At 39.2% G+C, this 18,413-nt stretch overlaps 1 protein-coding gene across 1 annotated transcript in view; it reads left to right on the top strand.

The window, feature by feature from the left end:
* The window catches only part of Synpr (synaptoporin), a 272,123-nt gene extending 256,347 nt beyond the window's left edge, over positions 1 to 15,776 (top strand). The window contains exons 5-6 of the mRNA XM_048354876.1: positions 10,172 to 10,363; positions 15,519 to 15,776. Of these exons, the coding sequence (XP_048210833.1) occupies positions 10,172 to 10,363; positions 15,519 to 15,776 (450 nt within the window). The remainder of the gene's footprint in view (positions 1 to 10,171; positions 10,364 to 15,518) is intronic.
* Positions 15,777 to 18,413: the final 2,637 nt, after the last annotated feature.

Here is an 18,413-nt window from a genome sequence, read left to right on the forward strand (position 1 = left end):
ACCTTTTCCTGGAAAGTTATTATCATCTGAGGCAATTACACATCCTTCTGTGTTTAATTGACTGAAGTTTCTCTCATCCACCACAGTGAGTAACAGGGTCACATCTGTTTTCATTACCTACAGTATTCCCAAGACTTGGCAGCTAGTAACTTCTCAACAGAAATTTGTTGGATAAACAAATGAACCCACCTGATTCATTGGCCATCAATATTCACTAAAAATGCCAACATACTTTTCTATACTCTTAACTTTTAGCTATTATATGCAGTAGAACTAAGTGAACCTTCAGGCATTGAGCTGAATATTTTTTTTTAGCATTAATGCCTCTATCCTTGAAAAATGCCCTATGAACTTTCATGCCATTATTGCTGTTGTTTACAGATAGGAAAAGTGGAGTTGAATGGGTCTCAAAGCTAGTTAGAGCTGAGATTTTGCTGCAGAGATTCCTGATTCTGAGGTCTATAGATGTCACCCTGTGTTGCTTTGCACTCTGAATGCCTATAAATATATTCTCAATGAAGATGAGGTAAAACACCCTAAGTAAAAGGCTTAGCACAGTACTTGACCTATTGACTACTAATGACTGTTGGCTGATACTTTGCATTTCTTTAAAACAGTTGTTATTTCACTAACACTTAGTAACTTGTTCTGAAAAGCTCTTGCTGTTTATAATGAAAAGTTAGGCAGGATGAACTGCAATGCAAATTGGGCTTGTAAAAATTAGCAAAGACGGTGTGAGACTGAATTCACCCAACAGCCCAGTGCCCTCCCTCCCCCACCAAAGTGTGAAAGCAGGGTAGGCTAAAGGGAGGATGAGAGAGAGAGGGAGAGAGGGGGGAGGGAGAAAGGGGGGAGAGAGGGAGAGAGAGAAAGAGAGAGGGAGAGAGAGAGAGTGCTTTTCCAAAGTCTTATTTTTACAAGGTAAGTCAAACACCTAAATTGGGTCTCAGCTGTACTTCTGAGCAACTACAAGTCCATTGATGAAGTTCCCTGGGAAGAGTTTGGAATAGGAACAAGTACTGCATGTCAGTCACAATCAAAATTAAGTTATGAAGAGGGGGGAAAGAAATGAAATCCTGAATTGATTCATGAGCACAAGCCAGATTCCCCACTCATGAAACAAAATGACTGATTAAAAATCAAGGCCTTGTAACAGAAGAACATCAGCACCCACTACATCTTTCTGTTTTGCAAGATCCTAAATAATTGACAAGATGGCAACGGGTAGCCTACTGTGAGAACAACCCAGAGTAAAGGGCTGACATGCCATCCCACCCTTGGAACATTCCTTCCCTTTTCTTTCTCTGTCTGTTTACCATTTTGTTTTTATTTTATCTTTAAATGACTGTACAAAAGGGTTATAATTTCACCTGTGTACAGTGCATCTTGATCAGGGTGGGCCCTTTCATCAATCATTCTCATCCTCCCCCTCCCCTCACCAGTCATATCAACTTTCCCCACATCTTTTCTTTTAATATTAACTTTCAGCATCCTTTCTATTATTAACTTGAAGTAGTTGTACAAAGGAGTTGCCATTCAACAAAGCACTTTATGAATACAATGCCTGTTGATCGGCGCCACCGCGTTGAACACTCTCGCCCAACCCACACCTTCTCTCTCTTTTCTTGATTTTGTAGGACATATATTGAATTCTTGACTACATTCTCTCCCTCCTTTCCTCTTCATTTGTCTAGCCCTTTCCCCTTAACCCCACCCATCCCTGTTGACATACATACATCAAGTATTATGACTGCATTTGTCCACTGTTCCCTTTTCTGTTAATCCAACCCCTCCCACTAACACTCTCAACTCAAAATATATTTGAGCTTCCTGATACTCATTTTGTTAAACTGTCTGTTCATGGGTCAAAGGGTTTACACCATAGAGCTTCCCTCCTACAGGGACTATACCTTAGCCATCTTGGTCATATATATATATGCATATATACATATATATATACATATATATGCATATATATGCATATGCACCTGTGTGTGTTTACCTGAGAGGATGTACTTTTGGTTCTGTGATCCACATATGAGAGAAAACATTCATCTTTTGTCTTTCGGTACTAGCTGACTTTTCTCAGCATGATTTTCTTTTCTAGATCCATCTATTGCCTTGAAAATTACATCATTTCATCTTGATGTCTGAACAAAATTCCTCTGTGTGTGTGCGCGTGTGTGCGCGTGCGCGCGCGCATGCACACGTGCAATATATATATATATATATTTTTTTACCGATTTATCTGTTGTGTGACATCTGGGCTGCTTCTGTGACTGTTGTAAACAGTGCTGCAGTGAACAAACACATGCAGGTGACTTTACCCTATTCTGTTTTACACTTGTGGAAAAGCATCCAACGTAGAGAGGGAAGGTGGTATAAGCAGAAGGCTGTGAAAAGTGAAAAATATAGCAATAGGACAATGGACAAATTGATAGATTTTTTTCACTTAAACTGATCAGAGTTTGGTACTCAACTCCCTATTTATGTAACTACATTAAGCATCCCATCCTCATTTGTAAAACAAGAAAATTCATAGGTACTCTGAACTCAGGCAACAACAAATGCTGGAGGGGGTGCGGGGAAAGAGGAACCCTTCTCCATTGTTGGTGGGAGTGCAAATTAGTACAACCACTTTGGAAAACAGTATGGAGGTTTCTCAAAAAGCTCAATATAGACCTACCCTATGACCCAGCCATACCACTCCTAGGCATCTATCCTGAACAGGAGGTCCCAAGATATCAAAAAGACATTTGTACTTCCATGTTTATCGTGGCACAATTTACAATAGTCAAAATATGGAAACAACCCAGATGCCCTTCCACAGATGAATGGATCCAAAAAATATGGTACCTATACACAATGGAACACTACATAGCGATTAGGAATGGTGAAATATTGTTATTTGCAGGGAAATGGTCAGAATTTGAACAAATAATGTTGAGCGAGACAAGCCTAGAACACAGAAAACAAAGGGGCATGATCTCCCTGATATATGACTCTTAAGAAAGGGTGACAGAGAGACAGTAGAGACCAGATCTTGAAACCAAAAACTGCTTGTCAAATGGTATTTCCCACAGGATTGGGGCAGCGACCCAACAGTATGTAACTAAAACCAAACAACTACTCAACATATAAAGGTCAAAAATTGACCTCTCAGTGGAATACAATAGCCCAAAAGCTATGTATGTACGTTCATATAAGACTACTGTCAACATATTGTCTAATATCGACATTACATTTAAAGCCCTAGGCGAATTTTCTTGGGCTTGGCCACGTGGATACTGTATATGTTCTTGAAACATTGTGTATTGTATATATGTCTACCTGACCTAGGGAAGGGAAAGAAAAACAGGGTGTAAGATATCACAAGAAATGTACACACTGCCCTACTATGTAACTGTACCCTTTTTGCACAACACCTTGTCAAAAAATTTGTGTTCAATTAATAAATAAATTAAATTTAAAAAAATCCAAAAAAAAGAGAAAATTCATAGGAATGTATGAGGATGAAATGAAGTGACCTAAGCAGAGCCCTTTGACATTAGGCCTTATGCATGTCAGGTTGCCATTAAACCTGGACTGTGATGTAAGGAGGTACAAGAGCATCATCTTTGTACCTTTAGCAAACTCTGGTGGCAACCATAGCTTAGCAACTTAGGCTGTCAACTCTCGCAGATCAATCCTTCTCAGCTTAGACTTTTTCTCACTGTAAAGCAAGATCTGTCACAGTCACCTCAATATGTTATTGTAAGAATTGGATAAATAATGTATGGAGGCACAGCATATTAATTCATGCATAATAATAGCCATAAGTTTTAATATTTTTATTTTAATTCATTAAAGTCACATCCATTAAAAGCAATATACTGCTTTTTAAATAATAGACTACCAACCTACATTTGGGAGCCCAAGTCTTGCAGTTCAAATCCTGGTTCTATATCTTTCAAGCTTACTTTAAGCTCTCTCCTTATCACCACCTACAATGACCTCATCCTTATTATGATCATCTTCTTGAAGGATTCAAAACCAACTCCTTAGCAATTGCTTCTCCCTCACATCAAAAATATAACTACAATAATAAGAAAAGCATTGCCAATGTTTATTGCAGCTATGACAGTGAAAAGTAGGAGGCCTAATTTTTCTGTTCCTCTACTCCTGTGGACTTCTTACCTGCAGAGATCTCTGGCTGAGCTCAGAAAGAGGTCCCCACTAGGAGAAAAATCTGTCCCCTCCAGCTTGAGGCCTTGGGAAGAACTGAGGCGAGATGTGAAATAGAGGCATTTGAGGTTGGATCTTCTAGGAAACTGCTTGACAAGTGAATCTGCTAGTGCTTGCCATCCTTGGCTTATTAGCATTGAGGTAATCATCAAACAAATAGAGTGGGAAGTTCTCTCACAAAATCTAAGGACAGTGACTCATAAACACAACACCCTGTGGAGCTGGCCACTCAGCTTAGAGACATTTTGACTTCATGTTTTTCCTCCTTGATAAAGATGAACACACTTGAGGACTTGGCCGCTCTTCCTAACCCAGGATGTTTTCTTTTGCACGTTTGAAACAAGAGACTCCCTTTCCAAGTCCTGGCATGCTGTGGAGACTCGAGCTCCCTCACAAGGCTGAAGTCACTTTGTAAGGGGATTTATCATGAAAGATTCTAAAGTCTAGAGGGACTTGTTGAATTTGACATGGCATGGACCATGTCAGGAAGGGGAAAGTGGCTTCCTCTACAGAAAACCCTACAGCTAGTCTAAGTACACTTGACTGAACTTGGGAAACTGGTTTCAGTTTTGCAATTTTATTAAATAAGAACAAGAGTAATACTTCTTCATAGAGTTGTTGCAGAGTTAACATGAAGTGGTGAATGTGAAACATTTTGTTAGTACTTGCCATATGAGAAAGGGTGAGCTTCCGGATCTCCTCATCCTCTCCTTCATCTTCCCTTCTTATTCCCCCTCTTGTTCCTCTTCTCAAGCACGAATCCCTCTAGACATGGCATGGACCATGTCAGGAAGGGGAAACTGGCTTCCTGGGACAGAAAACCCTACAGCTAGTCTAAATACATGTATTCAGATTGCACATCAAAGTTCTTAGGTTCAGATGAGATCAGTTCTTAGAATCCATTTATAAACCTCTAAGGAACTGTGGGCTAGCTTCACCTTTTGGGCTGCAATTTCTATGGAGTTAATAGCACTTGCTCTGACTACTTCTTGGGACCACACAGATCCCACACAGGAGAGATTTCTGAAACCCTGAAATACCTTCTAAATGTCAGACTGTCTACTCCAGGAAATAAATATCACAAGCAAAGCTGACAAATGTTATCTTTAAAAGAGTTAACACATTCACGGGATAACCTGCCAATGAATATTATAAATTTATCCTCCATACACACATTATCTCTGCTAGGTAAATTAGTAGATTTTTTTTTTTTTTGGGGGGGGGGGGTTGCCAGTCCTGGCCCTTGGACTCAGGGCCTGAGCACTGTCCCTGGCTTCTTTTTGCTCAAGGCTAGCACTCTGCCACTTGAGCCACAGCGCCATCTTTGGCCATTTTCTATATATGTGGTGCTGGGGAATCGAACCCAGGGCTTCATGTATACAAGGCAAGCACTCTTGCCACTGGGCTATATTCCCAGCCCAAATTAGTAGATTTTGAAAATAACTAGATTCTTATCTGCACCCTCAGGAAAAATTTGCTACCTGAAAGCAAGCCACTCACTTCTCCTGGTACAGAAAATGGTTTAAGGCACCACTGTTAATGCAGAATTCAATAACATGGTGAGAAAGTTAGTCCCTATTAAATTTCACTTTAAGCTTTCTGATTAGTAAATGTTATTAACACCTGTTAATCTCTTAGTTTTACAGATTCTAGACTCTCGAGCCTTGCACATACATTAACTAGAATTAAAGGTATTGTGCTTCTAATGTATTACATTTACAGTCACAGTCCTCTTCTAGTAATGAGAAGATATATTGGTTTAACATTTATTGTGCATGAATAATTTTTAAGTTAACATCATTTGTGTAAAAGAGCATTATTTGCTTTAAATTAAATATGAAGCAATAACACAGGAGGCATGTGGATAAAATCAAGATAGTTTAGGAAGTACTTAATTGCTTAAAATTTAGAGAAAAACAATTATGCAATTGTCCCCATAAAACACATCAAAGAACACATGTCCTTCCATGCTTCCAGAAAGTGGATGACATACTACCCATCAAACTAGGTATTAACTGTAAGTAAAGCATTTAACCTCTCTATACTTCCGTTTCTTGATAAGTAAAAAAGAGCAGACATTAGAAGCTACTTTATAAGGTTAATGATGTTTACAGGAGGTTAGCTGTGGGCTTGGGAGACCAGAAATGCTCAGGAGATGGAAAAGATTGTTAGTTCAGGATAGAGTGTGATCTCTGTGCCCAGGAGTGAGCACTTCTGAGAGGCTCCCTACTGGGTTTGGCCAATAGGGAGCCTCAGCAGAAAATGGGAAAGTAAGAGGAAAAAAGAGTTACTACTTGCTCTATGCCTCACTATCTGCAGGATAGCCTCAAACTAAGATTCCTGCAGGCAGCCCCAAAACAAAACTTCCAAGCTAATGTCTTTAGCATTTTTATCTGGTCCCCCATCTTCATGCTCTTCTTAGTAATAAGCTTGGCTTGAGCTTACTTTTTTATATCCTTTGATGCAAATACCGTGTGTCTGTGTCTGCATGTCTCTGTCTCTGTGTCTCTCTGTCTCTGTGTGTGTGTGTGTGTGTGTGTGTGTGTGTGTGTGTGTGTGTAACAGCACTTGAACTCATGGTCTAGGCAATGTCTTTTAGCCACTAGAGCCACAGCTCCACTTCCAGCTTTTTGGTGGTTAATTGAAGGTTAGAGCCTCATGGGCCTCTACTGGCCTTTTAATAATTCTGTTTCTAATTATGGTGAGAATAAATAATGACGACCCCTGTCTGTCACATAGTTGGAAGACTATTCTAACTCCATAGTGCCAAGTGTAGACTCCCTATTTTTCATCTTATGTTCCCTAAGACTCTTCTCAAGACTGGTACTTTACTCAAAATGTACTACTGGGTGGGATGTGTGAATTAATGAGTGAAATCAATTTCCTCACGTTCATGAGTCAGAAAGATGTGACAGTGTCAGAACGTCAGTGTCTCCCCCACCAATCCTCACATTCAAAACACATCCAGCCCTGCAGAGAAGGCTCCTTCGTAATCCTTGGCACCTGTGCATATCTCATGTTGCATGGGAAGAAGGGGCTAAACACTGCAGTCAGAAGTAAGGTTCTTCCTGAGATAACTCTAGAAAACAGTGATACCCTGTGTTGTTTGGGTGAACCCATGTAACCTGCAGGTTCCTTCAAAAGTGTAAAAGTGAGCAAAAGCCTAAGTGTCAGAGTGACATAATGTGAGAAGAGACAATCTGGCTATTCCTGTCGAGCATGGATGAAGGTCATGAACTCATAAATGCTGCAGAAAGGGCCAACCTAGCTCTTTATTTGAGCTTTGTGGCACATACTTTGAACTTCTGATATCCAGAAACAATAGATAATACATTTGTGTTCCTTGGAAATAAAGAATGAAAATATGTCATCAGATGGCGTGTGAACAGAGTTGTGTCTGGCTTGTTTAACCATTCCTTCAGTTCACAGTGCAAACCCATCACTGGAATTTCTTTACTCCAATTACTGGTATGACTTTGGAGACATCTGTAGATACTGTATTTGTTTACTTGCTTCTTTATACATATGCTTCATTCCAGGAAGGACTTAAGACAGCTTTACAAGGGTATATAAGACTCAGAATGGAACTAATTAAAAGTGAGAGGGAAAGAAGGATTTGTAAGGAAAGCACCTGCTGTGTGGGAGATGAAAGAAGCTTCTATGCTCTTAGCAAACAAAATCTCAGTGATGTAAGGGGAGGGCCATTTAGAAGAACATCTGCAAACTACCATGTCCTAGAAATTTTATGAATGGATCATGAATTGCCCGCAGTAGTCTATAGCCAACATGAAAAGGTAATTTAATGAGTCACAATTCACAACAGCTACCAGATGGTAAAGGGACCAGGTTCTCAGACTTAGTCCCTCTTCACTGTGAGACCTTCAGGACATCTCACATCTCACAAATGCCAACACACACACCGTGAGGGTGGGAGAGTTCCTTCAGTGAAGATCATGCTGTCTTAAAGAGAAAGTATACAGGCCTACCATGAGGGCAGGACAGCCCAAGCAAGGCAGATTCACCATGCTTTTGAGTAGGAAAGAAACATTCCAGGACAACTTGTTACAAATGAAAGAGTAGCCTAGTTCTGTTGATACATCACATTTACTAGTTCCCTTTCCCTGTCAGCAACTTCATTATTTTAGGTAAGCAGCACAAGGTGTTGTTTTTGTTTAGGGGCGGGGGTGGTTGGTTGTTGTTGATGATGATTGTTTCTGTGATACTGAGGTTTGAACATGAGGCTTCATACTTGTGAAACCAGTGCTCTGCTGTTGAGCACTGTTTTGTAGTGGCTATTTTTGAGAGTGGGTCACAATTCATTCCTGGGACACATCTGGATCATGATACGTCCACTTTAAGCTTTTTTTCATAGCTAGAATGATATGCTCATGACACTATGCCAAGCATCTTCCATTGAGATCAAGTCCCATGGACTTTTCTGCCTAGGCTGACCTAAAGCTGTGATCTTTCTGCTCTCAGCCTCCCAAGTAGCTAGCATTACAGATGTGTGCCACCACTACCCAGCTAGCACTGAATATTTTCAAAGTGGCCAAATCTAAATATAATATATAATATAAAATAAAAATAATAAATATAATTTATATGAATATATTCACATATATGTATGTGTATACATATGAATATATATGTCTATATACACATATCTATATCTCTATCTATATCTCTATATCTATCTATATCTATATCTTTCTATCTATCTATATCTATCTATATAGATAGATAGATAGATATAGATAGATAGATATATCTTTGAGCCTGATCTGCCTAAGTTTGGAACTGTGAATCCTACCTACCATCCCCCCTCCAAGACATGAAGGAGGAGAAATACCATGAAATAGCCCCTATCAGGTATTTGGAGATAGTTTCTCTAAAATGACTATTCACTTACATAACAGTTTTGGTTTGGCAAGAACTAAGCAGTTTCTTTCCCCTGCCCACATATCAGATGTTTTTCCCAGTCACACGCATCTAGGTAGGAATTCTGGTCCTGTCACTTTCTGTCATTCCTCCGTTTCCTGGGACCTTGGTTTCCTTGTGTTTAAAATGAGCTCATTTAATGTTATTGTTGTCTTCAACATAACACTGTTCCAGGCATAAAACAGATAATAAATACACAGATTTTTTTTATAAAAATTCACAAGAAGATAAAAGAATGAAAACAAGGTTGTAGGTGTTTTGTAGTACTACTGGGGTTTTTAACTTGGGACTTCCAATTATTTAGGCAGGTGAACCACACCTCCACTCCTCTTGTTTGAGTTACTTTCTAGATCAGATCTTGGCATTTTTGCTTAGCACTGGCTTGGACTGCAATCCTCCTACATGTGCCTCCCACATGACTAGGATTACAGGCATATCACCATCCCCAGCTTATCCACTGAGATAGTCTCATTCCCCCCTTCACACCATGAGTTGGCCTCCAATTGTGATCCTCCAGATCTCGGCCTCCTTTGTAGCTGGGATTGACCCCATGCACAGCCCCAAGAGTGTTTAATAATTGACAAAACTCTCTAAACTTTTGAAATTACCTCAGCATCATGATTAAGAGCCTGGACCATGTAGCCAAGAAGCCATCACTGACAGTTTCTAGAGTTCAGGCATTCTCTGTCTTAGTTTTCCATCTACCAATAGGGTAATGGTCATAACATTTATATGGGGCTGTTGTAGGCACTGTTACATGAGGTCTGTGGCCTCATTCCTGCGATGTAATAAACATTCGATAAACTATTAGTATTATTGCTTATCTTGTGTAAATATAAATACAACATTACATGGCTTTTTGTTTTTCAAAATGTCTCTCCTGAGCCTGGTGCTAGAAAGTTTGGGATTTTCCAAAAGGCTAATAATGAAAAGGTTATATAAACTAATTGTTTTGTTTCTGTGACTCAACATCTCATTTTCTTTTCCTATTCTGTCTGTGTTTCTGCAGGATTTCATTGTCACTGTCGTCTTCTCATTCTTGTGGTTGGTTGGTTCATCGGCTTGGGCAAAAGGCCTATCTGATGTGAAAGTCGCAACAGACCCTAAGGAAGTGTTGTTACTGATGTCAGCTTGCAAACAGCCGTCCAACAAGTGCATGGCCGTCCACAGCCCAGTCATGTCTAGCTTGAACACGTCTGTGGTGAGTAGGATTTCATCCAGGCTTGGCATTCTAGATCTTCCTTGCTAGCCGCGAATAAGAAATCACCTTTTGAATCATGTTGGAAATGTCTGCCTCCAAGTCCAGGGCAATCATATTTCGGTCTAGGGACAAGATGATCTTTTAGCCTTCATGTTTTAAATTGTCAGAATTGATATACTTTAATGCCACCAGTTCTGGAGTTCTTAGTTTAAAAAAAATCCTAGCAATTATTAGCAGTTGCAGAGTAGATGACTGTCAAGTCAAAATTCTAAGCCATAGCAGATATAAAACCTAAATGTTCACACAGAATCCTGCCAGAACTTCAAAGGAATATTTGATGGCACCAAAGTTTCCTGGGAGGAAAACATTATTCAAGCCACACATGGTTAGAGTGCACCCAATTGATGGCATAAAAATATTCAGGCATCGCAGAATGCCAAAAACAAAGTACATAGCATGAAAAAGTACTCATAAAGCAATGGTAATTTTTTTTAAACTTTCTCCATCCCCAGTTCAGTTGCTTGATAGCTTTATTTGAAAGGGTACACTAAATTAGTTGAGAAAAATCAAATATTGTCATCAAGTGTGTGGCTCTTAGAGAGAAGGAGGGAAAGTAAGTTAGTAGGGATGCTAAATTGGATTCTTAATTTATAAGTGGGAGAACTTGTGTTTCTCCAGAGAAAGAAGCTGTGTCTGGAAAACGCAAACTGTAATAGCAACAAGAAGCAGCACTTGTGGAAGAATTGAAGGCCCAGAAGTGCTGGTTAAAGGAACAACATGCTTTAGAAACTCCTAAAAATAATTACCTTTCCTGCAAGATTGATGGGTGTTTTTCCAGCTTTGTGTAACTTAACCTAGGAAGGCACTTACAAAGAAGGAAAGGTTGCTGGTCTAATGATGGTCTATGTGGGGACCCCCACCTCGGTTAGACAGTAAGCATGGACATAGCTCATAATCATTATCATTTATTTGGGAATCAGTATTATGTACATTAACATACAGAATTGTTGCTTCTGTAACTTGGTTGTAGATAGCATTTAATCAGAGTGACTAATCTTACAAGCTAAGAAAAAAGCATATGATTGCTTGCTGCCTTTGTTCATTTCATAATTTCCCAACAATGTGGGAATTACAACATTCCGGATAGTCCTTTTAATTCTACTGTTGGCATCACTAATGCTAAAAAATAAGAATTATGAATGAAAAACATTGATTTTATCTCCTGAAACCAAATTTCATTGTTTGGATTGAAACAAAACAATATGGCATGTATGAAGGTCAGGTTTAGTGGTGAAATAGTTATATATCTTTGTCAGTTAAGAGTCTTATAGTATTTAGAGGACCCCATATTCTTTACCTCACATATGGTACATACATCTGTACATCTGAAGGAAGCTGAGATGAGGACACAGAAAGAGTAGAAAATGGATGAAAAAAATACAGTAGAGGGGACCCAACAGCTGCAATGGACATTGATGAAAGCAAACTAAGCAACTCAAGGGCAGCAGAGGGAGGGAAGAAATGAGAGAAAAAGAAGGAACTGACTAAGCAAAAGGAAAGAAATGTACTTACCACCTGACCTGAAAGGATTGTTTTATTCTTAATATTCATAGTGTTCATAAGCAATGTAGACTATAATGATGATATCCATCATTTGGAAGGTTAGAAAAATGATGAAAGCAAGGGGGGAATTGGGGGAGGGAAGGCAGGAGAAAAATGAGGAAGGGGGTAACAAGTATGACAAGAAATGTATAAGTATTCACTACCTTAAGTATGTAGCTGTAACCCCTCTGGATATCATCTTGACAATTAAAATAAGTCTTTCAGCTCCAAAACACATATATACTTATGGATACATATATACAAATTTTACATATTATGAGTAACATGAAATTATATAAGAATACATTATATATGAAAATATAAAATTAATAAACATATATGACATCTATAATTATAGATGCATACTGATGAATATTTGCATATTACATATTAAGGTAAATATGCATATATAAATATTAAATGTCTATGAAGATGTGGAGACTCAATGAAAGCTGTTGATCAGTAAGAGCTAGGGGAGAGAAAACAGTAGATAAGGTTATTTTGAACGAAACACAATATATGCATATCTGAAATACCATGGCAAAACAATATGGTCCAATTTTAATATACATTAAAAAGTTCAGTGACAAGAATCTAAGACAGGCTCTCTTGGAACATGGGAATATGTGAGTGGGCTGGGAGAACAAGGGGATAAATAAGGACAAATATGATCAAAGTAGTTTATTTGCATGTATGAAAATAGAACAGTGAAAACTATTGTTTTGAGAAGGAGTGAGTAGGGTAGAGTGACAGAGAAGGGAGGATTTGTTCAAATACATTTGTACATATGTGGAAATGTCATAATGAAACTCCTCCCATACAATTATTGTATATTAATAAAAAAGAAAAGTTTCCTAGTTCCTTGTAAGAGGAATGTCATTTTAAACTGCCTAACACAAAACAATCTTCATACCCCTGAAGTCAGTTCTGTGGACTGCACTTCTGGTACTAATATCTACATTCATTCAGGAGTTTAGATTGCAAGAAACTGACTCTGATTTCATCAGGGAAAAAATATGCTTGGAAAAACACCAAGAAGCTGGTGAACCTAATGAAGCTTGAAGAAGCAAGAATGGGCAGGATCTAGAAAGGAATTAGTGTTCTAGGTGCCACTGAGTTGCCATTACTGGGAAGTTTCACCTAACCTGACATTTTTCTACCTCAGCTGCAAAGCTACAGGAGAGAATAAGAGCCGACTAGCTGAAACTTGGCTCTGCAAAGGAAATCATGTTTTATTACCAAAATCAGGAGGCAGGATATTAATCAGCCAAAGCACATTTTTTAATTACACACTTGTTTGCCTTCAAGTCTTATTGAGCTGGCTTATGCAAAAAACTAGAAAATAATTATAAAAACATGAGGAATACGTCTTCTCAGGGTAGAATCTAGAGCCAGGAGCTGGAAGACAGTCCTGAAACAGCACAGTTTTCATCCTCTACCTCTTATTTCACCTCTTTTGATATCTCTGTGCCTCTCTGATGAAAATGAAGGTCTACAGCAGTAGGATTCAGGTCCAGGTACAAGTCTGGGCAAAAAGTAAGATCCTAACTCAAAATAATCAGTGTGAAGAAGTTCTAGTGACATGGCTCAATAGTAGATTATCTGTCTAGCCAACACTGTCTATCTATATCTATCTAGCTATCATTTATCTATTATCTATCATCCTCTGACCTACCAAAGTCTACTTCAATTTATGCAGCAGCTAAAGAGTCAACAGAATATAATGCACAGAAATACTGCAGAAAATGATTCAGAAAATAATTTATCTTTTGACATTTACTGATATACCAGGCATTGTCTACTTTATATACACCCATTTTAATCCTCCCACAGTAAGGAAACATTATCTTCATTCTACTTAGGAAAAACCCCCTTGACATCCATGGACAAAGTGCCTTGTCTATATACACCCCTCCCACCAATTCCAAATCCATGGATTCCTCCTCCATCAAGGCTGACACCCAATCAGGAGGTGGAGCTGTGATCCCCTTGCAGCTAAAATATTGCCCCATATTAGCCAATCCCCTGCTCCAAGCTCTTTGAGCTCTGTCTTGATGACACTGGATCCGGATTCACCCCCAACCCCTGGCATCCACAACACAACATTCCAGACTACCCCACCATGCAAAGCCAAGGAATAAATTTGAGCCCAGGAACAAATTTCCAGCACTCTATTCCAGAGTTCTTGTCCAAGCCCATTTTAACTGATCACTGTCATGCCAGAGTAGTGACTAAATACATTTTAGTGTCATCACAGCTTTGGGTCATACTATAGCCATCTTTCTCCAGTGGGCATATTACAAGTGCCTCTGATTAATCCCAAGTAAATTAAGCAGTCTTGGAAAGGGCTACAGAACAAGCTCTGTAATGGGGACTCTTGCTTAGGTCTGTTACAATGGCAATAAATTGTTTCCAGCAAACCCTGGGATCTGGAGAAGCAATGCCAGATCTTCTGTCTCACCCTACTGGAGAGTAAGAAGAGTTTCCATAGGACAGCCTCAACATTTAGATCTTGAGACCCTGTCATGCCTCTGGAAAACCTGCGCTTCCTTCGCAGTCTGGTTCCACCTTCCCTTCTGAACGTGAGAGGCAGAAGTGAAGGGAGTGTGACTTTCATTTACTCAACTAGAGACTCGGCATCTGAGGATGCTACTTAGGTCTGTTTTCCTGTGTATCACCTGTCCCAGTTAAAAAAAAAATAGTATTAACTAAAAAAATTAGTGTGTGTGTGTGTGTGTGTGTGTGTGTGTGTGTGTGTACATGCACACATGTGTCAGTGCTAGGACTTGAATTGAGGGCCTCTCCTTATTTGGATTATTCCTTCAAGATTGGTGCTCTATCACCTGAGACACATCTCCACAGCTATGTTTTTGCTACTTACTTGGAGATAAGAGTCTCATGGACTTTCCTGTCCGAACTAGCTCTAAACCAAAATCCTCAGATCTCTGCCTCCTGAGCATCTAGGATTACAGGTGTAAGCCACAATCACCCAGCTGACACCAATTTTCTTTGTGGCATTACAATAATCAGTACGAAGTATGTCTATCCCAAAAGTGATGGGTAACTTTATTAGTGAATGCACCACTATTAAAGTCAAAGCCATATACCATCTGCAAATAACCTTGTACAGAATGAAGAATACACCCTCACCTATGGAGATAATGACAGTTTATGTAAGGTTTAAGTCTATTACATCAGACAAAACAGGGTTTAGATTCCTTCTCTACTACTTATCAAGTCATATGACCTGGGACCAGAATCTTACTCTTGCTAAACTTTTAACATGAGCATATAAGAGTGGAATCTATTTAGGCCAAGGAGATCGATCAATACATATAAAGTCTTCTATGCAGTACTTGATATGTAGCAAAAGCAATCAAATACCTGATTTAATTTGGATATTCTAAACTAAATAGTGATTTCAAGTGAAACCTTAAAACCAGCTCAACCATAAATGAAAAGTGTCCTTATACAAGGGTTTTTCTGAAACTGAGACTTTGCTAGGGTCTCTGTCTATAGTCTTATCAATTCCTTTGCTCTGATTCTCCTTCAGGTGTTTGGATTCTTGAATTTCATCCTCTGGGCTGGAAACATATGGTTTGTCTTCAAGGAGACTGGCTGGCATTCCTCGGGACAGCGATACCTTTCGGACCCCATGGAGAAGCACTCTAGCAGCTATAATCAAGGCAGTTACAACCAAGAAAGCTATGGGTCAAGTGGTGGGTATAGCCAGCAGGCAAATTTGGGGCAATCCTCTGATGAGTTTGCCCAACAGCCTACTGGCCCTACTTCTTTTACCAATCAGATTTAATCAAGTAGCTTTTGCCTCCTTCTGGAGAAGCCTCACCACCTTCCATTTCGGTGGCAGAAGAGTTTTTTTTTTAAAAGAGTTTCAATCAGTTATTAATGCATAATAGGTTGAATGTAAATTGGAGATCTGTCGTCCTCATTAAAGCAGAACGGCCTGGGCCATGATAAATGGTACTTAGAGATGAGATGACATGTGGAGATACATTATTCATCACAAATGGCTAATTGGAGAGTACCTTGTTATATACAAAGATACTTTAGGGTCTTTTTGTATGTGCATTGAAATAGTAGGAACATTTTGTAGCTTAAAGTCTCTAGTATGTAACGTGCATAAAGCCAATTAAATAGCAGTGAGTTTTCTTATGCATTTTGATGCACAAGAGGTTTAAATAATTCCTAGAAGACAATTTGGTGTGTTGCAATGTACCAAAACATGCATGTATCATTAATTTTTAGTTTCAGACCCAGTAGGACTGCGAGTTTCTGTTTGTTTCAGACAGTTTTTCTGTGTTTTTCTCACTTGATAAACCAATGCTCATATGATTTAATGCATGAATGAGCAATTTCTCACACAGTAAACCTTTGGCTGTATTTATGAAGACTTTCCAGTTTGCATCGTAAGTTTGTTCAATGAATGTTTAACAAAATATATTCATGACTTTGTATACTTTGCAAATTTGTCTTTGATGTTACCCAAGTTCTGATTGCATTGTTACTAGGATTTGGGGTGGTTTCTTTCCCATTAGAAGACAGTGTTACACATGGTAACTGTCTAGTATTTATCCTAGTTATTCTGCTAAATATTTACATTCTTGTAACTTTCTATAGTGTTTTGTGGCTCTTCTTCTGTGGACCATGACTAGCAAGGCCCAATAACTCTATGCTTATGGAGTGGCATTTTCTCAGAACCCTGGAAATGCAGAGTAGATAAAATAGTTAAGATGCTGCTGTGTTGAAGAATTAGTCTAGGAAGAGTATGCAATAGACCTACATGACTATCCAGTCATTGAAAACCTATTTATTTGTCAAGCTACTTATTTTCCTCCATCCAGTTATTCAAAATTCTAAAGACACATTCAACAAAATTACTAATTCTGATTGGAGTGCAACACATTAAATTAAAAATGGCTTCCATGTGTCACTATGTATCCCAAGGGAAATTCTCCTGAAACATACCCCAGAATGTATTAATTCTCAAGAAAATGCCAGTCTTTATTCTTCATTTAATTCAATTGAAATACCAGGGACCAACAGGAAGCACGAAATGAGCATCTGCATTTCTAGACAAGAGTTCTGATCAATGTACAAACTCAATGTGTGCTCTGTGATCTCCAAAGCATTATAGCACAAAACAGCCTTGTGTCTTTGATGATATCTATAACCAGTTTCTTGATACTGTGGAATAAATCTGTATTGTGATATCTATTTGACCTTAATAAAGTTATTGCATACAATGCTGTCGAGCAATGAACGGATCTTGATAAGGGAACTTGGCTGGCTGTAGCAACAAGAGAACGGAGGTTAAATGCATCACCCCCACTCTCCCCTTTCCTTGATTCCTGAGTTCAGTGTTGCTCATTCAATCCTTCCATGGTTCTAGGACTTTCCAAGCATCATCACTGTCCCAGTCATTGGGAATACGAGGGTGAGCAAAACCAGGAACACGCTCCACATCTTACATTCTGTTAGGAGAAACCTACACGAAGATAAGTGTGCCTTAGCCAGGAGCTCACACCCGTAATCCTAGCTACTCCGGAGTCTTATATCTAAGGATTGAGGTTCAAAGCCAGCCCAGGGAGAAAAACCTCTGAGACCCTTATCTCCAATGAACCAACAAAAAGGCAGAAGTGAAGCTGTGGCTCAATTGGAAGGGCAGTAGCCTTGAGTGAAAAAGCTAGGGACAGCACCCAGGCCCCAAGTTCAAGCCATAGTTATAAATACCTTCTTCCTCAAGAAGCTAAGGGAAAATATGGAAGGATTTTTAAAGCAGGGGAGGAACATAATGAGATCAGCATTCTGAAGGACCTTAGAGACTCTAGATGGAAGAAAACTAGAGAAAAGGACATCCTAAATATAAAGAAACAAGCCTTAATACCTAATTTCCATTTAAGCAGATGGTTAAGAGAGGAGGAAGGGGAGCTGGCACAAAGCCTTCTTTTATTCTCCCCTATTTCCTGGGATGCGGCACAGTCCAATCGAGGAGAAGAACATAGCATCTACCTTTTAAACTGTCATGAACTCTCCAAAGTGCTGGACTCTTTCTATCCAGCAGTGACTCTGAGTAAGCTTCAGGGAAACTCTATCCTGGTTAGAGAAAGAGACAGACCCACAGTCCACCTCAAATTTGCAATAAAAAGCTTCTGTAAACCAAGAGGGCTTTCACTAAACTCATCTTTATTCCTTTAGGTTTCAAGCAGTAGATTGTGGCCCAAATAAAAAGAAAAGGAAAGGAATGGAGAGAAAATAGAGGCCAGACTCACATCTGTAATCCTAGACACTTAGAAGGCTGAGATTGAGGTTCAAGGTTCGAAGCCAGCCTGGGCAGGAAAATGCATGAGATTCCTATCTCCAAAGAATCACCAAAGAGCCAGGCATGGAGCTGTGGCTCAAGTGGTAGAGTTCTAGCCTTTAACAAAAC

Source organism: Perognathus longimembris, chromosome 10 (assembly GCF_023159225.1).
Source record: "Perognathus longimembris pacificus isolate PPM17 chromosome 10, ASM2315922v1, whole genome shotgun sequence".
Taxonomy (NCBI): domain Eukaryota; kingdom Metazoa; phylum Chordata; class Mammalia; order Rodentia; family Heteromyidae; genus Perognathus; species Perognathus longimembris.